The 27900-nt window shown below is 38.4% G+C and overlaps 1 protein-coding gene and 1 long non-coding RNA gene across 2 annotated transcripts in view; one reads left to right on the top strand and one right to left on the bottom strand.

The window, feature by feature from the left end:
- The window catches only part of gpc1b (glypican 1b), a 268996-nt gene extending 266218 nt beyond the window's left edge, over nt 1-2778 (top strand). Inside the window, exons 10-11 of the mRNA XM_034182371.1 lie at nt 518-693; nt 1696-2778. Of these exons, the coding sequence (XP_034038262.1) occupies nt 518-693; nt 1696-1901 (382 nt within the window). The 3' untranslated portion in view covers nt 1902-2778. The remainder of the gene's footprint in view (nt 1-517; nt 694-1695) is intronic.
- A 1356-nt stretch (nt 2779-4134) lies between these two features.
- Nucleotides 4135-23754, bottom strand: LOC117521056. Its single transcript, XR_004563871.1, has 3 exons — nt 23744-23754; nt 5569-5572; nt 4135-4589 (listed from the first exon to the last, which is right to left on the bottom strand). It is a non-coding gene; the product is annotated as an uncharacterized LOC117521056 (long non-coding RNA).
- Nucleotides 23755-27900: the final 4146 nt, after the last annotated feature.

The raw sequence follows: 27900 nt of genomic DNA, 5'->3' as shown, positions 1-27900 counted from the left end.
CTTGTGATTTGGTGCTATGTAAATTAAATTAAGTCAAATTACATCCAACTACTTTTTAATCTTTATTTTACTTCGTCTTTTATCTGTTTTTGTTGCCTGTTGTACTTTTATTATTTTTATTTCATTTATTTATGATTGGGGGTAACTTGGTGCCCATTTTTTAATTATGTACAGCACTTTGGTCGACTGTCGTCGTTTTAAATGTTAGAAATAAAGTTTGAGTCGAGTTCTTTTGGAGACCTGAAAATGGAATTGTGCAGGAGGCATCATCTCACTGTCTACAATGTATTTTCTGGACGCAAACATTAAGTGGTTTTAGGATGAAATGGTGTTAAAAGATATATTTACTGTCCTGTTCTTCTGGTTATTACGGTTTTGTCTTGTATACTGAAACTTTTAATTTTTCAACAGATCTTTGTATTTGCCTGTCTCACAGTCAGTATGAAGTTATTCATACCATATTGTTATAGCTACACAAGATTTTAATTAAAGTATGTCACTTGTTGATGGGCACCAGGTACCTTCCTGAGGTGATGAGTGACGGCCTCGCCAGCCAGATCAACAACCCCGAAGTGGAAGTTGACATTACCAAACCAGACATGGCAATACGACAGCATATAATGCAGCTGAAGATCATGACCCACCGCCTCAGAAATGCTCTCAATGGCAATGATGTGGACTTCCAAGATACCAGTGAGTACATTTACCATAACAATCTAGATGGATTATGGAAAATGCACAGCTGTGGTTCAACAACACGTGTTTTGGATGCCACCTGGTGAAATGCAGTGCACTTCGTGTGCTCTGCTTAGCCGTCCTATCAGTGTTAGCAGTCTCAGCTTGCAACCATGGAGTGAAACATGATGCCCATTATGTGGATAAATATGGGATAAAAAATACAGCAGAATGGGAAAGTAAAAGCAGAGTTAAAGAATGGATGGAATGGAATGTGTGGCTGGGGATGGTGCCAGAGTTTTTCATAGGTACTGCAAGTTAATGATGGCAAACACAAAACACTTTTCAGGAACATTTTGGAACCTGTTTCAACACATTGTTCAGGGATTGTTTGTTGTATTTGCTGTTATGGAAATAATACAGGCATGTGCTCATATATACATAGGTTCTATCCATTTCTCACCCCTACTCAACCAAAAAGCAAATAAATAAATAAATAAAAAAGACAATAAAAATATAATCCAACCTTTAAGAGAACAGGATGCAATTCAGTTTCCCAGCATAATCAAATTATATGCAATTACATTATCACATAACCGTAGTGACATTTCAGAGAGCCATTCGCAACTTCTGGTAAGATTGCAAAAATGTAATAAATTGTAACACTGATCTTACTTTCCAACATCCAGTATTCAGGCAGTATTCATCATGTTGTAGGTATGTGAAATTATATAAGCAAAACAAAGTTGCGTTTTGGATTGATCAGCTTTCACCATATTTTAATCAGTTTATTTACTTTATATGCGCTATTAATGTCAGTATGTACAAGATGCATTTTATTGTATTCACTTATGTTTAGCTTTTATGCTAATAAATGGAATTGAATGTCTCATTCATTTATCTATATGACTGTTTTTCAGTCAATGCATTTTCCAATCTAGATTCCTTGACCTCTCCAAAGCCTAGTAATGTTTCCGAATCTTGTACTATTCAGCTGATGCTGTGACCTTCTGTCTGCAGGTGATGATTCGAGCGGTTCGGGAAGTGGTATCTGCGCTGATGAGATGTGCTCTCGGAGTCCACGCCTCAGTCTTCCCAGCACTGATGAACCCAAACTCTTTGCCTCTGTCCCACAAAATAAGAAGGTGAAAAGTGCAGCCAACGGCAGCTTTCCCTGCCTCGTCATTTACCCGCTATCACTGGTCACTTTGCTGCTCTGGCGATAATTGACGGAGGAATCCGACAACAGGGACTGTATGGGACACTGTGGGAGGGGTTAGGAGTGCCTGAAAGGAGAAGGAGGAGAAGTTGGGGGTTACTTACTTTGCCAAAACTAAATAAATATAAGGAAAGAAACAAATGAACTGAGATGGACTTCCTCTTGGTTTTGGATTGCAATGAAATGGATTCATGAGTGATCATAAAAATGTTTCTTCTCTCATTTTTCATGCTATGACTTCATTAGAGCTGGTCTTTTTAGGTCTTATTTTTTTTTTTTTTCCTGGTGTTTGGGTGCTCTGAGATTCTACATGTACTTAAAAGTATGTAAGACTGCATTGCTAACAATGTATTGGTGTTGACACCATGGGGAGAGGGAAAACGGGGCTTTGCAGTGGCAGAGAGCGAGACATATATTTGTTTTCCCACTCCTTCAGCACAACATCAAGAGTTTTCGTCTTCCTCAAACCAAAATACGCAAGGCGCAAATGAAATAAAGCATTTGTGCCTTTCAAAACGGGGGCGGGGTGGGATAATCAAGACAGCTCAGCCCTGAGTAAGACCAAGTAGCTCTCCTTAAGGCATTTACGGTCATAATATCATTGCACCTACATGCACTCTCACAGAGAGGACAAGCACACTCCATGTAAGCACTTTCTGCAATAATCTGTGGTAATAGCTAGGATCACATTTGCGTGGGGGGTAACATGACCCATCTGCCACTCCATCAACTCCCCGCATTCTCTCTGTAACTCTCCCCCCACCACCACCACCACCACTGAAACTACTCTCTGTCAGAGCTCCTCTGTCAGAGTATGATCAGCTTGAGAGTCTGGTGTAAGCAAAAATCTAAACTGTGCAGGTCCACAGTGTTGGCGCGTTCCCACTACAGAGCACTGTACAGTTAGTCAGGGTTGTCGGTTCGAGATTCTTCACAGCAAATGATGGTTTCTGATTCTGGAAATGTGTAGCTGTGAATGATGACCGATGACGTGTGCACAGAAACAGAAAACACCAGTGCTCTTGTGACATATACTTTTGCATAAACTGCAAAAATGATTGGCATAACTGTTGTAACTCGGGATGTCTCAAAAAACAGTGTCTGGTCTAATCAAGTCATTTTCTTTTTTTTTAGTTTATCGGTATCTGCTTGATCAAACATGTCACCCCCTTGGATGGATCTGTTGTGTGTTGAGTAGTTACCATCCAGTACCTGGGGTGGGTCTGTGATATGATGGATGCAGCGATGCACCAGAGCAAACTTGACTTGACTCGCCCCTTTGGGCACGGTCACACGGCACACGACGATAGCTAAACGTAGGAAAACAAGTCAAAAATTGTCGAAAAGGTGGACAAATGAGCCTGCGCTTCTTCAGTCACCGAAAAACCTGCGAGTCCAGAGTGCATAAAGAAATGAAACAAAACCGAATCTAACAAAAGAAAAACTAAACGAGCGGTGACCTTGACGCTTTAAGCAAAATCAAAATGAAACATTCATGATGACGTGACTTGACAGCGGGTATCAGACCGAGCACCAGCTTGTGATCAAGTCTGCAGCCAGCCTGTGCTGTCCACAGCACCTGCAGGTGTGGGGTCTGGTTATCTTGACAACAGGTTTGTCTTCACAACAAAAAATGTAGGCGCACACGCACGTCCCAGCTACAAATGGTTGGCACGTGCATGAATAGTTAAAGTAGTTGATAAAACGTTCTTGCCACCATTGTTTCTGTATGAAAACGTTGCTTTTCGTCCCACCCATGTTCGAGTCACTTTCACCTCGTCTGAGCTTGAGTTATTGATCCGTTCAGATATTGCCAATGTTCGTGCAAGACGTTGGATGAAGTGGGACGACAATCAAACGGAATGCTGACGGTACAGGAACTACGCAAACGATGAGCAACCGTCAACACAGAAAGCTAAATGGAATATGGAGGAATTGAGGTTGTTGTCAGGATTCGTTCACATTTTTGAACAGTTTGAAAATTCTGACGAAGTACCAGCTACAGGAACTAAGCTGGACTACAGTTAAACGATGTCTGCAACAGTCAATATAAGTCCAGATTTCTTGTTTCGTTTTGGCTTCGGTGTCCTTCTTTTGTACCATGTGACTGGGGCTTTAAACACCAGATCCCTCTACTCTGCATTTTTATATGCAACCTGCCAACAGAGCTAATAAATGCCACTATATTCAGCACTTGTTTGCTCTCCTTCAGAGCAGCAGTGTATTTCAGAAGCATGTGAAAAAGCATAACTGCGCTCTACTTCACTTAAAATATGCACCGATGCTACGTTTGACAGATGCCACATCTGGCTTCAAGTCCAGACCCATGGCCTCAATGGACAGTCCAAACTGTTGCTTAAAACTGCACCAATTGCGTTCAAATGCCTTGTTTGCATCAGGATCACCGATGGCTTCAAACCATTTATGTCGTTTTCCATAATTTGTGTCCCTCCTTATAATTTTTGTACTCGCAGTTGATTTTTGTTTGTACCGTTAAGTCTTGTTTACTTCTACTTCCTTCTCTTACATCTTACCACACATCTGGTGTTTTGTAAAAAATAATAAATAAATAAAAGCAATAAAGCTACAGTGGGTAGGATTTAGGAGTGTTTATCCAAAATTGAATATAGCATTCATAACCATCTGTTTATTAGCTATAGTTATGTGCAACAATGAATTGATGTGTTTTCATGAGCTTATAATAAGTCCTTCATATCTACATTGGAGAGTGCCTGCTCACGGAGGCCGCCATGTTGCACTGCTGTGTATACAGTAGCCCAAAATTGACACTTACTTTGTCTTTTGCATTTTACCACACAGATGGAAGACTGAAGTAAAAAGAAGATGAAAAAGTAGCTATTCCCGTATACAGTATCTAGTGGTTGCTAGTGCAGGCTAGCAAGTTTGAGTACCGTAATATTAGTGAAATGGAGGATCTTAGATAATAGATACTGCTTGTCACAGGAGGAGGCACGGTAGCAGGAATCCCTGTTGCCAAAGAAGCAAAAATGTGAAGGGAAACAAATGACCGAGAGCCTTAATGCAATCTGCAAACTCACCACCAGGTGACACTTAAACCAACACACTGTAGCTTTAAAGCTAGCATCTCATGGAGCGGCTAATGCTGATGACCGTAGCAAATTTCTGCTGTCCTTGACAAAGAATTGCTTTGTGTGGCTGCTGCTGCAAAACAGAAGGGAAAAAAAAAAGACTAAGAAAAAGAAGACAGGAACAAGAAAAGGTACACTGTTTGGGTCAGAGTGGTTGAGAACCAAAATGAACTTTAGTGACACGTTACAACCATTTACAAATGCTTAAAGCTGTTTTACAAATGGTAGTAACTATTTAATAACTAAGTAATGGTAGTAACTAAGTAACTAATTAACTAATGGTAGTAACTAAGTAATTATTTGTGGAAAAAATAATTTGATAAGAAATGTTCAAACATGTTCAAAATTTATTTGACAAGAAATAGTGTTTGCAACCCTAAAAACTGTTTGTAAACTGTTTTGCAACCTTTTACAAACCCTAATAAACCCCAAAATTTGCTATGTTTGTGAGCATTTGCTGCTCCATGAGATACGGGCTAAGGAGCAGGGGGTTTTTTGGCTTCCTTTTTTCTTTGCAGAGATGTACTAATGTCAAATACATAAATTGGATGGATGGACTTTAACCCCCCTACCACCCACCTCATTTTGGCTTGTCAGTAAATAAAGTTCCCATCCATGGGATATACAGGCTTAGAGGGGGTTAATGTGCTTGCAGTGTTCCCCATGGAAGATTAGAATCTAGGCAAATTCAAGTCATGGATCATGCCTATGTATCTGTAAATACTTACTGATGGGGACATCCCTAATTGTTTTTAAATTGCATCAGTGGTCTATATCTGGGCAGCATGGTGGCTTAGCGGTTAGTACTGTTGCCTCACAGCAAGAAGGTTATGGGATTGATTCCCATCTGTGGCCTTTGTGTGGAGTTTGTATGTTCTCCCCTTGTTTGCTTGGGTTTCCTCCCACATTGAAAGACACTCAGGTTAGGTAAATTGGAAACTTTATAGTTGTCCAGGTCTTCCTTGCAAAAGAGATCTTGAACTCAATGGGACTAACTTGGTTAAATAAAGGTTAAAGAAATACCATAGATCAGTTGATGATCCATTCTGTTTCCACGGCAGATATGACAGTGTCCATACTTTTCTGTTTTGTTTGTAGGGAGGAAAATGTCCTGTGAGCGTTTCTACTTATGTGCCACTGTATAATTCTTATTTCATACGTTTTGCTCCCCTCCACTCCCCATCTTTTTGTATCATTGGCTCTTTGTTTCCACCCCCGACTCCCTCTTCTCTGCACTCATCAGTCATAACGACCTTTAAAGTATTCCTCGTTTTTCAATGTGACAGTAACGCAGTACTTCATCATGTGTCAACTTTACCGGGAATGTTTTGGGAACATGGCATAAAACAATTTTTTCCCAATGAGAACATAGGTGAGATGAAGCACGTAGCACATTTTAATTCAGACATTTCAAAGCTTTCCTTGAAGATTGCCATGGGTGGAATAATGGGAGAATGTTTGCATGTGTCTGAGATGGTGAAACTAAAGATTAATGATGGAGCCTTTACAAATTGTTTCAGCGGCACAGAAATCAAATATTATCAGTATAAACAATTGGACTGAGAAATAAAAAAGAATGAATAGGGCTTTTATTTTTGCCCAAATTGCATTTTCCAACTGCATCTCTACTAACTCAAAATTGGTACTTGTCACTACTGTTTCTGTCAATGAAGTACTTGCGATGTGAAAGACACAAATTGAAAGTGTTACTATATGTGGCACATCATTTCAGTTCAACTACCCTCTGCATAAAGTGTGTATTTTTCATTTTCTTCCTTTCGTTGTGTGTGGTGTAAAAGAAAAAAATATGAAAATGACAAATGTTAATTTTCACCTAAAAATACAGACGTTGTAAAGGGTTTTTCTTTTGTTAAATTACGTGAAGCCTGTCTCACATTACAGATTTTTAATACCCAATTGTTAATGATCAGAACATTGTGAGCAATCTGCAAAGTTTTGAACATGTTTAAAAAAAGTGATGACAGGATAAGTTGTGATGCAAATAAGTGAAATCTGATTTCACTGGTGCAAATCAGGGGTACTCTCATGGAAAAGCAGATGAAAGCAGACAAGTGGGTAAAATATAATTTCTCTGAAATAAAATATAATAATAATAATGTTTTCTGAGCAGAAGTCTCATTGTGATCCAGCTCTGCAACAAGAAATAAAAGAAAAATATGTTGAGATATTTCATATTACATAAAACTAAAATGTTAGCTTTTTGGAAAAGTGTGAGGAAAAATGCAGAAGTAGCATTTTTGCGCATGTGCTGGTGCATATGCAAAAACAACTATATAATGCTAATTGTACATAATCAGGTGTAATCGTAATAATCATTAGTCTTATATAATCTGAAATAAAATGGGAAGTGATGGTAAGAACTGCTATTACATTTGGATTTTGGCTTTTTTTAAAAAAAAAAAGATGGGCCCAAATTCCTCAATATTGGATTCTGAATTAATTTTGCCTTGGCTGTGACTGGTGGTCTGTCCAGGACAAGTAGTAAGTTCTCAACCACTTCACACCATGGAATCTGGGTGCTAAGTTTCTGCAACAAGTGGGCCTTGTTGTAAGTCCTGTGGGCCACTTACTACTACTACTTCAGTCCACCCAGGGAGAAATTCAAACTAGACCTAGGTGGGAAGTAATTTGTGATGCATGTGAAGTTGTATACTCATCTACTTCACAGTATGGTTAAGCACCAACACAAATGGGCTCCAGAGCCTATATTGGACATTGAACCAATAATATGAAGTCACCTTTTGATTGGTTATTTGACCTTTGACCTAGTGTCACCATCAGAAGTTAAACTCAATGTCATAACAGGTTTGGCTCAAACACCTTGACAAGCCAAGAAGGATTAAACAGTTTTAGTCAAGTGGTTTAATTTAGGAAAGAACTGATCAAATATCAATGCCACAGGATTAATTTGTATGGCTTGATGCTAAATGTAAGGTAACTTGTGTGGTTATATCACCTATTGATGAATATATATATATATATATATATATATATATATATATATATATATATATATATTTATTTATTTATTTTATTTTATTTTTTTGCACCCTTGCCCTTTACACACTAAAATTCCCCCAAATTCCTTGAATTGTTGATATTATGCACTGTAGAGAGAAAAATATACAAAACCCTTACAGTATTTCTTTGAGGAACATTGTTTTTAAACATTGCAATAATTTACTCATGCAATTGCCCTTTTTCTTTCTTTCTTTTTTTTTTAATCATGCATAAGCTTTTTTGGAACAGTTCACATCTGCCCAATGAAATAGTTGAGGGAATTTGTCAATGTCTGGGAACTGCTTTTCCTGCTGTGTAAATAAGGTTCTTGTTATCCATGTCACCTGACAGGTCATTGCAATGGTGCATTTTGTTACTTATGTTGTTGCCCACGTCTTTGTTAGTATTTTGTCTGTGACACTGTTCATGACTCATGCACAGTAAACAGGAAAAAAAGCGCTGCAATGGGAAAATGGTATTTTTAAATAGCAAACACAACAGACATGGAAAATGTGACGGTACATCTTGCACGCTCTGTAATGAAACAGACATGTCGCCAACTGTGACGGTGGCATTCTAGTTCAAAAGGTCGCTTGCAACTTTTGAGTCCAAACTTATTTCTAATGACTGACTCACAATGTCGTCAGTTGAAATTTGCACAACCCCAATGTTTCTCCTCCTTCGCCTTATGACCTCATTAAATGTGATGCTCAGCATCCACCCTCCCCCCTTATAAAAGCTGCACTTTTATGAAGCCAATAAATGGCGCTGTCTGCACAAAGACATCACAAGATGTTTGATCAATAACGCAAGTCAACACCTTCCAGAAACGACTATTGATTGGAAATGTGTGTATGCAGATGGAAGTGACCCAGCGAGACATTTAGAACTCTTGTGAAATAAGGTACGCACAAGCAACCCCCCCACACAAAGTACGAGAAGAAGCAAGGCCATTTTCCCCAGAGGACTGATCTCAGATCAGCACATTCCACAATCCTGCATTCACTCATTACATGATTATCCTGCCCAGCATGTACACACAACTTTAAACTACACTGAGTGGAACATACACTATGGGAGGCTTTTCTGAAAGGTGACAATTAATGTGGATTTTAAAACAAAGTACTTTCATTTTCTTATTTTGTACTTTCTTTGGTTTTGTTGTTGTCAGAAATCTAAGAGTTTGTGCTTAATAGTGCAGCAGATAACAGAATATTTACAATGGAATCGTTCAAATGGTGAAACAAGCACCAAATTCGGCACAAATCCTCCTTTAAACATTAGTCTTTTGAAAAAACCCGCTTGCCACTTGAATTTTCAAAAGGCAGCCAGGTAGGGGTCAATTGAGGATTTACGAGGGCTGTCCATAAAGTATAGGTCCTTTTTATTTTTTTCAAAAACTATATGGATTTCATTCATATGTTTTTACGTCAGACATGCTTGAACCCTCGTGCGCATGCGTGAGTTTTTCCACGCCTGTCGGTGACGTCATTCGCCTGTGAGCACTCCTTGTGGGAGGAGTCGTCCAGCCCCTCATCGGAATTCCTTTGTCTGAGAAGTTGCTGAGAGACTGGCGCTTTGTTTGATCAAAATTTTTTCTAAACCTGTGAGACACATCGAAGTGGTCACGGTTCGAAAAATTAAGCTGGTTTTCTGTGAAAATTTTAACGGCTGATGAGAGATTTTGAGGTGATACTGTCGCTTTAAGGACTTCCTACGGTGCGAGACGTCGCGCAGCGCTCTCAGGCACCGTCATCAGCCTGTTTCAAGCTGAAAACCTCCACATTTCAGGCTCTATTGATCCAGGACGTCGTGAGAGAACAGAGAAGTTTCAGAAGAAGTCGGTTTCAGCATTTTATCCAGATATTCCACTGTTAAAGGAGATTTTTTTAATGAAAGACGTGCAGACGGGTCCGCGCGTCGGGACGCAGCCGGCGCGGTGCAGCGGCACAGGAAAAACACCTCCGTTTTGATAACCATTTGTAAAATCCAGGCGGCTTTTGATGGCTTTCAGTGTAGTGAGTATATGAGAAATTGTTTAACAGCTGGACATGTTCCATCTTGTCCTTAAGGCTTCCAACGGAGGTGTTTTTCCTGTGGCGGAGCGTCGCGGCGGCTGCGAGCCGACGCTGCAATCTGCCCGCACGTCTTTCATTAAAAAAATCTCCTTTAACAGTGGAATATCCGGATAAAATGCTGAAACCGACTTCTTCTGAAACTTCTCTGTTCTCTCACGACGTCCTGGATCAATAGAGCCTGAAATGTGGAGGTTTTCAGCTTGAAACAGGCTGACGACGGTGGCTGAGAGCGCTGCACGACGTCTCGCACCGTGGGAAGTCCTTAAAGCGACAGTATCACCTCAAAATCTCTCATCAGCCGTTAAAATTTTCACCGAAAACCAGCTTAATTTTTTGAACCGTGTCCACTTCGATGTGTCTCACAGGTTTAGAAAAAATTTTGATCAAACAAAGCGCCAGTCTCTCAGCAACTTCTCAGACAAAGGAATTCCGACGAGGGGCTGGACGACTCCTCCCACAAGGAGTGCTCACAGGCGAATGACGTCACCGACAGGCATGGAAAAACTCACACATGCGCACGAGGGTTCAAGCATGTCTGACGTAAAAACATATGAATGAAATCCATATAGTTTTTGAAAAAAATAAAAAGGACCTATACTTTATGGACAGCCCTGGTACAAGGAGTCAGAAATTGAAAATGCTGTAATCATATTGAAGCCTATACCAGGTTATTTGTCTGATCATAACAATTCCAAAAAGGTATAGTTTGGGCTATCTACGAATGAATGTTCTGGAGGTATAGGGTAAAAACAGCAAGAATGGTGACAAAGGTCAGTTTCAGTTTGTGCAGGGGTCAAAAGTTAGTTACTCCAATTTTGGTAAAAAGTGGTGCAAATTATTGGTTGAGCTAAATAGGATTATTAAATGGAATAGTTTTGACTGTGTTGAATGCTTGGTCTGACATCCATTGAATTCTATGACATGTGACATGTTATCCCATAACATAACTATGGATGGCACATGGTGCAAACTATTCCTTTTTGAAACCCTATTAACTCATCTAATAATTTGCACCACCTTTAACCAAACTTGGAGTAACTTTAACTTTTGACCCCTGTACAAACTGAAACTGACCTTTGTCACCATTCTTGCTGTTTTTACCCCATAACTCCAGAACATTAATTCGTAGATAGCCCAAACTATACCATTTTGGAATCGTTATGATCAGACAAATAATGTGGTATAGGTTTCAATATGATGAGACATTTTCAGTTTTTGACCCCTGTGTAAATCCTCAATTGACCCCTACCTGGTTGCCTTTTGAAAATTTAAGTGGCAAGCGGGTTTTTTTTTTTTCAAAAGACTAATGTTTAAGGAGTATTTGTGCCAAATTTGGTGTTTGTTTCACCATTTGAATGATTGCTTCAGTTACCTGCTGCAATATAAGGTAATAATAGACACAACAAAGAGGTTGAAAACTACAAATGTCTAATTTGCTGTTGTACCTGAAATTTTGCGTCAATTATATACATCGTAAGATTTTCAACATGCCTGTGTCTGGTGTCATTAATACACAGATGGGTGTGCTTGTGGTTTTAGAAAGTAAACAGGGAGTAAGATTTAAATCCATATTACATCTGCTTGAGTTGTTCTTTGTGGTTCTTTAAGGAGATAAATGTCTGCTTCACTTCATGCTGGGAATATCATCCACTCAAATGTCTTTTCAGAGTCCATTGGGGTCATACCGCCACCTAAAAAAGACCCAATATGCTCCAGTGATGATGTCAGAGGTGACAGCTGCTGTCTGCTGTCGCCACTCAAGAAAAACTCCCTCGTGTTTGCAGCACTCTTAAGTGCTTTGTAGTGTCTGTACGTGCACTGCATTGAAATGATCGGCACTCCCACCTACATGGTGGCACTTTATACTATAAAATACTCACATTACTCAAATGCCACATACAGATGGCTTCAAGTATGTCAAATGGAGTTGAATATTTTGTGCGTGTGTGTCAGAAGAGCCATGATTCCATATAAAGTGGAAAGAGTCTACAGTACATGGGTAATTCTTAGACTACGGGCACTTATTATGTCCTTTGATCATATTGTATGAAAAACAGAAAAAGGGGAAATTTCACACTTTTATAGTTATCTTTACAATGAAAGTGTGTTAAGAAATTTGTTCTAGTAGTCTATGATGACTTTTTCACCTTTTTTCAGCATCATTATATGCAAATATTGCCGTTTTGTGCTTGCCCCACACCCAGACTTTTGATCTTCAATGATAAAAATGAATGGTAAAAAAACGTTTTTTTTCTAATGTTTTAAAATATCTCTGAATAAAATATCAGTAAAATAATCAAAACATAATTGGGGTATTCAATGTCATACAACTGTTGTGATTTTTTTAAACAAAATGTAGTTGTCCCACACTATTGCCGTAATTTCCACCACAGCACTGTAATGTCCCTTTAAACAGTTTGTATGAAAGATTGTTTGGGTAGTTTCTATGGAGATAAACAGTGACATCAGAGCACATGTATATAGCGCCGAATCACAACAAACAGTTGCCCCAAGGCGCTTTATATTGTAAGGCAATGGTGTGGTGGAAATTACATTTGCAAGGCCAATAGTGCCCGTAGTTAAAGAATCACCCACATACATACCCTTGGGCTTTTACACATTAAATTTTGTTTGTCATTTGCTGGGGAGCAATTCAGGCTGATCTAATGTATATTAAAATTTCTAAAGTTATTCCCTTTAAGCCTGTCTTCTAATATTGATTTTTGATAATTGAGCGTCTAAGATTTTGGCAAAAATATAATAATAATAATAATAATAATAATAATAATAATAATAATAATAATAATAATAATAAACAAATCAAATACCCAATATGGGCCTGAAATTGGCTATAATTTGTGGAAAATGTAGCATTACAAGACATTGTGAGCAATCAGGAATGCTTTAAACATGTTTAAAAAACTAGGAGAGGTGCACGACTTTGTGCGAGCGAAGAGGAGTTACCAGGTTATACGCTTTTTTCATCAAAGTAAAATAAAACAATAAATAAGCACACCGTTGAAATCAGCCCTGCAGTGGTTTTAGGTTGTAAATAAACTGACACTCATAGAATGTTCTTGTTCAGCCTTTTAAGAGTGTTCTATGATTGTGCTAAAACTATCAAACTTGTACTTTTTCCTAACACTGTTAAGATATTTATTGTACATTTTGATTAATTTATTTTTCATTTTATTGTTTCACGTTTTGTATTGTAATAACTTAGAATAATTAATGCCCTAATCCTACACACTCTAATACTGTAGGTGACCAAGGCGCCTCAGAAGGTGGTATGTGATCTGCCAATTTGATTATCATTATTAATTAATAATTATTAAGTGCTAATATTAGGAATATAATTGGTGCAGATTTGGGATTGTTTTGTGTAAAAGTAGGTGAAAGTGGACAATCTGGTACAATATGTAGTAATCCGGACGTCCCATTCTCTAATCCTCTTCCACAACAGGAAAAGCATGTTGTGATTGGCAATAATCACTTACAATCATATCTAATAGGATATAAAATAGTCGACAATAGTAAGAACTGTACACAAAAGTTTTAAATAATGTGGCCCAATTACCTCAATTTTGAAATTGTGGCGGAAATAGCTGTCAAAAACCTAATGGGAAACTGCTGTTAAATGCAAGTTAAAAATAACTTTCTACAATAATGAAATAATAAAAAATATCAAATCCATAGCACTACAGCATTGTGGTTAGCAGTACTGCCTCACAGGAAGAAGGGTCTGGGATCGCTTCCCAACTGATCCTTTCTGCTAACAAGGTGTCTATTAGCTGAGTCATCATTCAAGCTAGCTAATTATGTACCTTACTGTGTAGCCATAACCAAACATCGCTGACTAGCAAGCTATAAAGGTGACTAGACATCTACTGTATCTTGACCTAGCTAAGTAGCTTTTCAGACACAACACATAGTACCAGTGCATTGTAAAAATATAGAGTGTTTACGAGGTCTATTAGAAAAGAAACCGACCTTTTTATTTTTTTAAAAAACTATATGGATTTGAATCACGTGCGATTATGTCAGACAAGCTTGAACCCTCGTGCGCATGTGTGAGTTTTTTCACGCCTGTCGGTTGCGTCATTCGCCTGTGGGCAGGCTTTGAGTGAGCACTGGGCACAGAAAAACACCTCCGTGTTGATAACCATTCGTAAGATACAGGCGGTTTTCGATGGCTTTCAGTTGAGTGAGTATCCGAGAAATTGTTTAACAGCTGGGCATGTTCAAACTTGTCCTGTAATGCTTCCAACAGAGGTGTTTTGCTGTGGCGCCACGTGATGAGCGGCTGGGTGGTGACGCGTGAATCCGTCTGCACGTCTTTCATTACAAAATCTCCTTTAACAGTGGAATGTCCGGATAAACTGCTGATCCCGACCTCTTCTGAAACTTCTCTGTTATCTCACGGTGTCCTGGGTTAACAGAGGCTTAAATTTGGAAGTTTTCAGCTCGAAACAGGCTGACGACGGCGGCTCGGGGCGTGGCGCGCCGTCTGGCTCCGTGGGCAGTCCTTAAAGCGACAGTAACACTCCATAATCTCTCATCAGCTGTTAAAATTTTCACAGAAAACCGTCTGAATTTCTCGAATGGTGTCCACTTGGATGTGCCTTACAGTTTCAGAAAAAATTTTGATCAAGCAAAGCGCCAGTCTCTCAGGAAGAAGTCAGACAAAGGAATTCCGACGAGGGGGGTGGACCAGTGCTCACTCAAAGCCTGCCCACAGGCGAATGACGCAACCGACAGGCGTGAAAAAACTCACGCATGCGCACAAGGGTTCAAGCTTGTCTGGCGCAACCACACGTGATTCAAATCCATATCGTTTTTGAAAAAATAAAAAGGTCGGTTTCTTTTCTAATAGACCTCGTATGTCATTAGCCTTCATGTAATTCCATGTAAAGCTAAAATACATGTGAAAGAATACAGATTCATTTTGCCATATTGTTAAATGCTTATCTTTTATTCACAAAGTTATTGTCAGCCTTTTGACTTAAAGTCTTCCCTTTGCTTCAAAGCACTTAAGAACAACTGCATGTCATCTCAACTGGGTCACACATTTCTCAGTATAAAGACAAAAAAAGAAAAAGAAAAAAACACTTCTTTGTTCAGAATGTTTGCTGGTACTATCACAGTAGGCACAGTGACGCGTCATCTGTTTTTGGTTATATTGCATTTTGACATCAGTCAGTATATCAGCTTTGCTCCGTCAATCTCCTGATGTAATAATAGTAATGGCATAGTTTGATCTATTTTTTCAATTTCTATCAGAAACCCTTGTATTTATTTATTCACACACAGCAGCAGATGTGTTGCTTGTTGAGTATAACATCTATTATAACACGTTAAATGTTAAATTTAACATCAATGGTGAATATCTATATTGGTAAATGGAGTGCATATGTGTATGTATGTATGTACGTATGTGTATATATAACCACTCACATTCACACAAACACACTCACACACCAATGTCATTGATCCAAAATTAGGATTTCGACATTGATACAATTTTCAAATCCAGCATATTCAGACTTCAGGAAGTGTTAGGGCCCTTTCGCACATAATGTGAATTTGGTTGATGTGCGCATAAAGTGCAAGCAAGAACCGTGTGCAAAACATGTAAAATTGTTGCAACAACTATTTGCGCACACCAGCGGCTGAAAGACAGAGTGTGGGCTGTGCAAGCCCATCAAACCCTCTCGTGGCGGGTGTCGGCCAAATTTCAGTTGGCACACACGAACAATGAACACCAGAACAAGCCAACATTATGCCAAATATGCCACTTTCAGTCACATATCAGCAGAAATACACCATACCAAACACTGTTTGGTCAGTTACGACAGCACAGAAAATACATTTATCTGCTTGTTGATTATAGACATTTTACGCTCCTGTTACAAGACAGTGATTGTAGTGTAGTGGTAAATTTTGCATCTGCTAATCGGAGCATGTGGATTCAAATCCTGTGAGTGGCTTTTATTTTATTTTTTTTATTTAACCAGTGTTATTTAACCACTAGGTTCTGTATTGCGTCCCTTTTTATGTAACACACAATCCACTGCCAGGACAGTTATATAAGTAATTACAACAATACCTACATACGCAATTGCATAACAAATAATGAAAATGAATGACCACATAACACAGAGTGACACATTGGTCTGGGCGCTGAATGGACAGGGGCATGTCTGCTAACAGCCGTGGCTGTAAAGATCTCTGCTCCTGGACGTCCCAGCTTGAGAACATGTTCTGTGTTTAGAAGGACATGAACTGACAACATTCCTCTGTGAGGTGCGTGTCTCTGCCTGCTGTCCTCACATGGAAATATATAAAACATCTTTCGCCTTTGCGCCGGGCTGCAGTGGCCACTCACAGCGCACCTCGTCCATGTCTTTGTTCATTTCAGGCATTTTTCCACACTGATTATAGACCAGCAATGGTAGCATGGTGGTAAAGTTTCTGTCTGGTAATTAGAGCTTATGGGTTCAAATCCTGTAAGTGGCATTTTTTTTTTTAAACCAGGGTTATTTAACCACAGGCTTCTGTATTGCATCTCCTTTTATGCATTATTTATATCAACCGAGTGATAGTCACTAATTACACAGCTGGTTTTTATTTTATTTTTCTCGACATCAGTGGCACAATGTGCACCTCATCAAAAGACACTGTCACATGCACAAACTGTCGCACCAGCATCGTGTATGCCTGCCCGTTGGAGCGATGTATCGTGGTGCGCTCATACGAGCTGTACCGCCATGAGTTGCCCTGATTTGTACATATTTGCACTATGTGTGGAGGGGCCCTTAACGTTGGATCAACACCATTTTGCCCTCTGGATTAATGTTTTAATAAACATGGCTTCCTCCATCAAAGCCTGCAAGTGCAGTGAAAAACATTATGATGTACTGCAAAAATTGTATTTCCACAATAAATTGTCTGATTTTACAACCTCAAATCAGAAATAGTTGGGGCTATATGGGGAAAAAAGTCCAATAACCCTTACAATAACCTATTTCACTGCACAAAATAAAAATTCAAGATATAATGTTTTGTATGTCAGATTTATTTCATTTGTTAATATACATTCAGTTCTGTGCTTCAAGCCTGGAAAACACCAATAAAAGTTACAATGGGGCAATGTATTCTAGGATTAAATAATGACTTTTTCAGCCAGTTTTCTTTTAACACAAGTCAGGTGATGGATACATACATCTTTCCACTTCCTTGACTATGTAACTGACTATGTCTTGGAGTAGTGAGGGAAACCACCAAGACACCTGCAACAGTTCTGAAATAATTATATGTTTCTGGGATGTGAGTGAAGAAACTGGAATGGTGCAAGATTTTCTTGTTGCATCCTCATTCATAGATTTTCTACATTTTTTTTTTTTTTTTTTACTAATAGCCCAATTTCATAGCCTTAAGAGTGTGCATATCATGAATGCTTGGTCTTGTTGGATTTGTGAGAATCTACTGAATCTACTGGTACCTTGTTTCCCATGTAACAATAAGAAATATACTCAAAACCTGGATTAATCTTTTTAGTCACATAGCACTGCTATTATTCTGAACACTACTGTATATATATATATATATATATATACACACAGTTGTGCTAAAAAGTTTACATATCCTGGCAGAATTTTTGCTTTTTTGGCCATTTATAAGAGAATATGAATGACAAGCTTGTACTGTGCACAATTTCTCCAATCGCAGCCAGATAAGCCCATAACTTCTCCTGGGTTGTCTGGGTGTCTTGGTGGCTTTCCTCACCCTTGTCCTTCTTGCACAGTCACTCAGTTTTTGAGAACTGTTTACTCCATACAGATTTACCATAAAGTGCCATACTGATTGTATTTATTTGTAATTAATGTAAATAAAGTCCAAAACATATTCAGTGGCAGCTTTACCATCAGAGAGCCTCATCCAGAACTACCACAAAAGACTCCAAGCTGTTGTTGATGTTAAAGGGGAAATACACAGTATTAAGAAGAGGAGTATGTAAACATTTGATCAGGTTCATTTGGTTAGTTCTCTTTTCATTTTGATTTAAAAACAGGAAACACAGTTGATTGACAATAAATGGCTTCACCCAATCACTAACCATGAGAGAAAAAAAAAGTTTTTGTGTTATCATTCATATTCTCTTAAAAATGGCCAAAAAAGCAAAAATTCTGCCAGGGTATGTAAACCTTTGAGCACAAAGTGTGTGTGTTTATATATATATATATATATATATATATATATATATATATATATATATATATATATATATATATATATACGTATACAGTATGAAGCTCTATTCTCCAACTACAACCACAGAGCCTATAACTCCTGCAGGGCTGTCGGGGTGTCTTGGGCTTGGTGGCTTCCCTCACTAGTCTCCTTCCAGCATGGTTATTTAAAATTTGGGAACAGCCTATTTGATAATGTTTTTTTTTTTCTTATTGAATGATATAAATTAAGTCCAAGAAATATTCAGTAATGTGGAATACTGGAAATGCTTAGCTGGCTCCAGGTAGGCTTAACAATATGCCCAGCACATCCTAGCTTGTTAACTCGGACATTAGAAAATAACCTTATATCCTATATCAGACATTTTTACAACATTTGAGAAATACATACAGTTGTGTTCAAACTAATAGCAGTGTGTTTAAAAAAAAAACGGTAAATGGACTGCATTTATCTAGCGCTTTTCCATCTGCATCAGACGCTCAAAGCGCTTTACAATAATGCCTCACATTCACCCCAATGTGAGGGTGCTGCAATACAAGGCGCTCACTACACACTGGGAGTAATATGGAATTAAAGCCCTTGCCCAAGGGCTCTTACTGATTTACCAGTCAGGCTGGGATTTGAAACAAGGTTCTTCTGGTCTCTAGTCTTAACCACTAGACCATCAAAGGAGCGAAGCTCAAAATCCTTATTTTAGGTTTTATTTCCATACATGGGTGATTCTTTAACTACGGGCACTATTGGCCTTGTAAATGTAATTTCCACCACACCATTGCCTTACAATATAAAGCGCCTTGGGGCAACTGTTTGTTGTGATTTGGCGCTATATACATGTGCTCTGATGTCACTGTTTATCTCCATAGAAACTACCCAAACAATCTTTCATACAAACTGTTTAAAGGGACATTACAGTGTTGTGGTGGAAATTACGGCAATAGTGTGGGACAACTACATTTTGTTTAAAAAAATCACAACAGTTGTATGACATTGAATACCCCAATTATGTTTTGAAATATTGAGATATTTTAAAACATTAGAAAAAACGTTTCTTTACCATTCATTTTTATCATTGAAGATCAAAAGTCTGTGTGTGGGACAAGCACAAAAACAGCAATATTTGCATATAATGATGCTGAAAAAAGGTTTAAAAGTCATCATAGACTACTAGAACAAAGTTCTTAACACACTTTCATTGTAAAGATAACTATAAAAGTGTGAAATTTCCCCTTTTTTCTGTTTTTCATACAATATGATCAAAGGACATAATAAGTGCCCATAGTCTAAGAATCACCCACAAACTCAAATATTTACTGTAACCTAAAAAAATGCTCAGATTTATCTTTCTTATGAATCACTGAACTAAGATTTAATTGTATAACCACTGTTTCTGAGAACTGCTTCACATCTGTTTTCCATGGAGTTGACCTAGGCACCTGTGAGCAGGTATTCCAGCCCAGGACGATTGGACTACATTCCACTATTCCTCTGCATTTCTTGGTTTCGCTTCAACAACATCATTGTTGACATCACCCCACATGTTTTCTATTGCCTTAAGGTGCCAGGATTGGGCTGGCCACTCCATAACACTAATGTTGTTCTGGAGCCAAAATGCTGCTTGCTTATCAGTGTGTTTGGTCTTGTTGAAACACTTATTTTCTTCTTAAGGCCCTTCTCATCTGCACATGGTTTACTCAGGTTTATATTTGCACTGAAAGGCTTGCACCTTATCTTTCGTTTGTACTTGATGTATCAAGTACAACAAAACTATATATCATGACTATAAAGAATCTGTGTCAGTGGTAGACAAAATCATGGTCAGAGTAATTGAATTTTTCTTACTTTTAGTTGCCCTAATTCTCTTTATACAGGACATGAATAGGTCTGCAGGCTATAAATTGTTAAAAACATTATTAAATATAGATTTGAATCTAGAAATAGAGGTATTTCTGCATATGAGTCTCTCCACTTGGCTGCAAATACACACTGCTTGCATGTTTTTACTTGAGATGTATTTGCTCACCTTTATTCTGTTTGATCTGCTCTTTAATTGAACGAAAGCTTCATCTTCTCTCTGGTACCAAGCTGAGTTGTTATATAATTTCCCATCAGTGCTCACAGATCAAAGGCTGCAGATCACTTTTCTCTGAATGTGAAGTCAGGCAGGTGCACTGCATCCTCAGGTTGTGCAAATGTGTATACTGCCACCTTGTGTGCACATGCATTTATTACAGTTATGCACAGGCTTTGAACCTTTTTTGTCCATTTAAAGACTGTGGTGAACACGCACATGATGAACACAAACAGAAAGAACACACATAATATAATTAGAAAATAATACTTTAAAATGCTTTTGGGTGCAACTCGGAACTCATAAGGTTAGACCTTAGTTGTGTGAAGTTCCTTGAGGCACCTTTGTTGTGATTTTGTGCTATATAAATGAAAATATATTGGAAAATAAATTATCTTCACTTTTTCATTGCCCTTTAATTTTGTACAGATTAAAAAATAATCACAATAACATTTTTAGTATTGTTTTATGATGAGCCAAAACTGTTACATCACATTATGTGGTAAAAAGTAAGACCCTTCAGCTGCTCCCTTGTTTTCACTCGGTGTCACCACAGCACATCCAGGGTGGATCTGCACGTTGAACTGGCACAAGCTCAATGCCAGATGACCTTCTTCACACAACCGAACAATACATGGAGAAATGTAGCAGGGGTGGGATTTGAACTAAGAACCATCTACACTGAAACCAAGCAAACTAACCACTTGGCCACCACCCCTGTACCCTAAAACTAGATCATGTAGAAAGTTTGGAAATATTTTCCAGGTGAACTGTGAGGAATTGTGAGGCTTAGCATGTAAACCAGGGCCCATATTCACAAAAAATCTGAGTCTTCTCAGAGAGCTCCCAACTTAAGTTTCCTAGCAAGGAATCTTAGCCTAAGAGTGATCCAGGAAGTGTCTGAGAGCAACTCTGAGCAAGGAGTGGACAGAAACGTTTGCCTTTGTGAAGAGGCGGGGTTGACCGCTGTTGCTAGGTATGACGCAGCCTTCTCAGAGCTGTGATTGGTTATCACAAAAAGGTAAAAAAAAAAAAAAAAAAAAAAACGAATGTGCTCTGGTCCTATTCATAACATGAATAGACAGAGACTCAGCTGTCAGCAATTCCTGTGATTGCTGGCATCCTTAATATGTATGTCAGACAGGAATGAGCGAAGCTCTTCAGCATCTCACGATGTTATTTTGGCCCCAGACTCCCCTAATTACAGCCCTCTTAACCCCCTGTCACTTTAAGCATTTTTTTTAATGTAGATGTAAATTAATATTCAAACTTTTCAGCTAGTTGACAGTAGGGCTGTACAATATCACCAAATTATCGCATCTCAATATTGTCATATCAGTATGATATAAGATATGACTATGATTTCACACAAAGTGCAACAGTGAAAATTAAACAGTAATAATATCACATTCATTTTGCACTCATCATAAGGTTAAGATACTGTATTGGAACACTTGGTATTTCACACATCTTAATTTGTTTATGCCATTTCAAATACAAGAAATACAAGAAATACAAAAAATATATAAATACAAATTTCTAAAATTATCTTTCTCAAACTCAAACTGAAAGTAAATCTCTAAAACTTGACAATACCTGTAAATAAGTTTTATTGCCAGTTTTCTTAAGACAAGATGGAAACATGAACATTTCCAAATCACTGAATATGTCTTGGACTTTATTTGCATCAATTATGAAGAAATACAAAAGTTTCTTTCACCAAAACATCAAATCTAAGCTTTCATCTCAGGTGTACTTTCTGGCAAATTATAGCTGAACTATCTGGTCCTTTTAAGACAATCCTCCACTACACCACTTCATCAGGAAGCTTTGTTTTATATTTTTAATTAATTTATATCAAGTTGTAGTGATTTGCTTTCAGTTTGAGTTTAAGGAAGATAACTTTAGATTTATTTATCGAACGCTGTGTCACTGGTGTGTCAGTCAGACAGCAAAATTAAGAGGCTATTTAAAAATAAGCACTTCAGGGAGCAAAATTAAGAGGTTACATAGGATTTATACAGAACAGAGGAGGAGTAAATTACCTGTATTTCTGTAAGCCTGAGCATCTTCACATTATATCTCATATAAGCAAACAGAGCAGGAATCAGGTGCTACCTCGTTTCATTCATGAAAATCACAGAAAAGACGCGTGTATATATAAGTCAACCTGAAATAAAGGATAAATGCTGCTTTTAACAACCTGGAGCTCATTTCTGGCATAAAATACAGTTGTTTACTCACCGATATAACTCATCATGTCATTAGGAGTCCACGGTTCAGACTATGTGTTCAGGTTGAAATCTCAGTCAAAGTTTTTTCTTCTTCTAATAAGGTGGTTTAGAACATCTTGTTTTACACATCACCATGTGCTGTGACATGTCAATCATCTGTGTCCAATCAGATTTCAGGGGAGTCCAGCGCAACCCTGGCCTCTGCTGTAGCTCCACCCATGCCAGGAAGTGTTCAACATTTGACATTTCCTGTTTCACTGTGGACTCAAAATTTGGCACTTCCTGTTTGGGACTCCCTGTACCACAAACGAGCTTTGCGCCATTGCGTGTCGTTTTGCTCGTATAAAAAGTGGTGTGATTTGGCAGAATGACCAAAACAATGAACAAAATGGAAAAAAAAAAAACCTCAAAAGCCAAACGAGACAGAAGAACAGTGCCTGCTGTTAGCACAGGTCGTGGAGGAGAATACAAGAGTGTTTTAAGAGGGAAATTGGGTCCCGGGATCATGGCACAAGGGAAACTTGGGAGCGCATTGCACAACAAATCAATGCTTCATTCCATCTCCTTGTGCGCACAAGCGGTGAGTGTGAGAAGCACTGGTATGTGTTGCAATCCAAAGCAAGAGCAGAGATTGCAGCACACAAGCTATGTTGTCCTCAAACAGGTGTGTTGTAGGCCTGACATTGTTTACTTTGATATTAATAATTGTATGAATGTTACAGAATTTGCATGCAATTGACATTTTTCCGGAAGCCCAGTATCACCATGTTGTGATGACCTTCATCTCAGGCGTTATTGCGTAACTACGCAGGGTGGGAAAAGTAAGCTCATTGCTGATGAGGTCAACCACAAACATGATCACATTGGGCCTCATGTATCAATGTTGCGCACTTGTGGCGTAAATTTACGGCGTAAACTTGAAATACACCAAAGTCGCTGTGACATGTATCAAGCAGTGCGCACCTGCCCATTTCTGGTGTACGCCTGACGTGATCTTGATAAATGCGGCGGGTGGAAACGATCGTAATTATAATAAACACGCCCATAAATATTCAGACTCTGCTTCAGACACACCCTCATTTTACGACATGGAAGCCGGAAAGACGGCAATGAAAAAGAACTCCACCAATCACGACGCATGCCAATAGAGCATCAAAAGTGGCCGTCGTATTAATTGTTTTGTAGTATAATCAAAAAAGTGTTACAGTGGTCCCTCATTAATCGCTGGAGTTACGTTCTAAAAAATAGCCCGTAATACGAGAAACCGCGACGTAGTCAGCATTATTTTTTACAATTATTATAGACGTTTTAAGGCTGTAAAACCCCTCACTACACACTTTATACACTTTCTCAATCAGGCAGAACATTTTCTCACTTTTCTCTCGTGTGTAAACACTCTCAAAATTCAAACCTTAGTAGGAAAATAAGTCCAACCTGTTTTCAGGCCCAAACATTTGTTTGAGAAAAAAAATAGAACGTTTTCCTATAAATAATTATGATGGCATTTAGAACTAATGAATTAATTTTAACGATCAACGAACGAGGTCGGACACATAAGAAATTATTAATAGTGACTCACTAGTATTTCACAGATCGGGCCTCTACGTCCTGACGCCGTGCCTTTTCCACTCACATCTCGCTGCAGCAGGTGTTTGTTTCCGTGTGACAAACACAGTTATGAGTAGTTGTTGGCGCTCTTTTCTCTTCTGGGCAACAAGATTCTTATAAACAGATACGCAGAACACAGAACACTGTAAAAAAAAAAGGCATGCAAAATTGGACTAAATAATCCGCGAGACTCCGAGGCCACGACAGGTGAACGGCGTTATAGCGAGGGACCACTGTATTCTCTTTTCACATGTCAATAATTCTTGACATGGATATTTGCTCGCTCAATTAATAAGACACGCCTAATCTGTCAGATTTCTTTATTTTTTAAATGTATTTCTGTATTTATTTTATTGTGACAACCGAATGGAGACGACAAAACCTGGCTGCAGCACGGGCGAATTAAGGGAATGACGAAACTACAGTTATCAATTCCATTGTCTAAAACGATCACACCACATGAAGTTAAGCTCAGCGCTGCTCTGGCTCCAGGCTCGAAGTCTGGAGAAAAAGGCGAGCAGCGCTTTCCTTCCTGTCAGCGCTGTAGCCACGGATCGTGCTCCATAACAATCCCGCAAAAGCGGGATTTGTATTGATTATTATGTAGTATAATCAGGAAAGTGTTATTTATGTAACATATGCATTGATTTGTATAATGGCACTGTTTATCGTCATCTTCATTTTTATGTGGATTCCAGCGCTGGTTCATTTTGGTGTATAATTTATACCACCTCTCGACCTGGTGTATATTTTCAGCGCAGCGTACGCCAACGACCACATTGATAAATGCCAAGTAGCGCAGCCGTTTTGGCGTACACCCCATATACACTCAAATATCGCCGTACGCAACATTGATACATGAGGCCCATTATCCCTACACCATCAAGCCGGTAGTGTGTTAGTGAATTACTGTCATCCAACATATGGAGAAAACCTCTCTCATTCCTGTCTGTCTTTCCGCCATCTTGTTTAAGACACTTTTACGCTTCTTAAAAGTCCTCCTCCCACCTCTTAGTTTTTCACCTTAGGAGCTCTCTTAAGGCCGAAGATGTTTTGTGAATAACTTTAATCTTACCATGAGAAAATCTAATAAAGGTCTTAGAATTTGAGGAATTGTAAGATTTTTCTTAGAATAACATCACTAAGAGCTACTTTTAGCCTTTGTGAATTTGTGAATACGAGCCCAGCAGTTTACAATGTTGTTGTATGTGTCGCTGTTTTCTGTTTTGTTGTGTATGTTGTTGTAGGTGCTGTATTCTTATCAGTCTGTAGTTGTGAATATGAATGGCGTTGCATTGTGTGCATCTTACTGTGGCACATTACTGTTTAATTTTTCCCATGGTGTTATTCACTTGAATATTTCTTCGAGTATCACATTTTTCTCACAGATCTTTCCCAAGACAATTATGTGTTACTGCAGGCATGTTCTTGACATTTACGAGTACTCCGGGTGCAAATAAATTCTATCACCAAACTGACAATTGGTGCAGTGAAGATATATCAGTAATTCATTTTGTTTAAGACACTGCTTTATAAGAAATTCATTTGGAAACTTAAACAAAGCAGAAGCACCACACATATATTGGTGATTCGAAACAAAACACTGCACCATCTTTAAAAGACAAAAGCATGGTGATCGATAGGAGATACAGCACTTCCAAATTAAGACAGCTCCAACAAAAGCAGACAGCAATTGCAAAAAAAAAAAAAAAACATATCAATATGCCAACAAGAAGGGAGTTGGATCAAAAATGGTCTTGCAAACAACAAAAAAAGACAATAAAACAAATCTTGCAAACAAACAATACACATATACCCTGCAGTGCATGCAACAATTTCATTTCATTTAGTATCTGCTGTAAATTCACACAACTCATCAAAACACACCACAGTTTAGAAAGCAACACAACAGAAACGTTTTATGGCCGGAGGGCTTTAACTAACAGAATATCAAGTGTGTGGAATCCAGTGGCTGTATATGGGTGATTCTTAGACTATGGGCACTTATTATGTCCTTTGATCATATTGTATGAAAAACAGAAAAAAGGGGAAATTTCACACTTTTATAGTTATCTTTACAATGAAAGTGTGTTAAGACATTTGTTCTAGTAGTCTATGATGACTTTTTCACCTTTTTTCAGCATCATTATATGTAAATATTGCCGTTTTGTGCTTGTCCCACACCCAGATTTTTGATCTTCAATGATAAAAATGAATGATAAAGAAACATTTTTTCTAATGTTTTAAAATATCTCTGAATAAAATATCAGTAAAATAATCAAAACATAATTGGGGTATTCAATGTCATACAACTGTTGTGATTTTTTTTAAACAAAATGTAGTTGTCCCACACTATTGCCGTAATTTCCACCACAACACTGTAATGTCCCTTTAAACAGTTTGTATGAAAGATTGTTTGGGTAGTTTCTATGGAGATAAACAGTGACATCAGAGCACATGTAAATAGCGCCAAATCACAACAAACAGTTGCCCCAAGGCGCTTTATATTGTAAGGCAATGGTGTGGTGGAAATTACATTTACAAGGCCAATAGTGCCCGTAGTTAAAGAATCACCCATATATATTGGCCTACGTGATGTTACCCAAAGGTTTTCTGCACACACTCAAACAATCGATATAAATCTGGGTGTTGTCATGTTGGCAGTGCTGATACTGGCTACGCCACTCAAATCCATAAATCAATAAAGAGGTAGAGAATGCATGACTCAAGTGTTTGTTGAAAGAAACCTAAACGCGCTCCTATCTGAGTCCAAGCTAAGCTAACACGCTATCCTCGGTTCAGATGTTTGTTCAGTCATATTTTTGGGGACCGTTCTGTGCTTCTCAATGATTTCCCTTACCAAAAAGTAGTACATGCAAGTATGTTTCAAGTATACTTCCAGTTTACTTTTTATATACTTATCAGTACTATTTTTTGGTAAGGGTTGCTTTGATGCAAGCATTAAAACTTATGAGCCACTTATTTTCTCAATAAACATGCATTAACGGGATCTAGCAGATCAAGCTACAGATAGCCACTAAAAGTGTGAAGGCAATTAGCATACATCAATAAATAACACAAGAATTTCACTCAGTGTGAATACTGCAACAGGGACGTTTTAGATGACTGCACTCCAGTCATCATCTATCTCAACGACAGATATCTGAAGCTTTTGTAGAACAATCATTTCCACATAAATTGAGCATTATTTCATAATAAAAGATGGGGTAGCGATCACAACGCAAATGCAGCACATCTGAATCTGACTCTTTGAGTGTGCCTCTCTACATCCAAAGCGATCATGTGGGAATAATGTGACAATTAAGCATCAGATGACAAAACAAAACCTGTTAAATCATTCTAAAGTCAGTTATATGCACAAATGAGGCGATAATCAGTGAATCGCTGCTGATGCTCCGAAATGATGCATGTGCAGTAAAGGCAGGAGGGACCAATTTTTTTTTTTGGGGGGGGGGGGGGGGGCGTTCCACTGGCCACACCGGCATCCTTTTCTGCTTTATCAGAGGAGGCGGGGAACAGCCAGCGGGGCACACTCTTTATCTCGACATAAGTGGTATTTCATCAACATTGCTAAATTGAAAATGCCTGGATTGAATCTGCGGCAATCTACGGTTGA

Source organism: Thalassophryne amazonica, chromosome 12, assembly GCF_902500255.1.
Source record: "Thalassophryne amazonica chromosome 12, fThaAma1.1, whole genome shotgun sequence".
In the NCBI taxonomy this organism is placed as follows: Eukaryota; Metazoa; Chordata; class Actinopteri; order Batrachoidiformes; family Batrachoididae; genus Thalassophryne; species Thalassophryne amazonica.
Note: the sequence above shows the minus strand (reverse complement) of the source record. Positions and strands in the feature narration are given on the sequence as shown.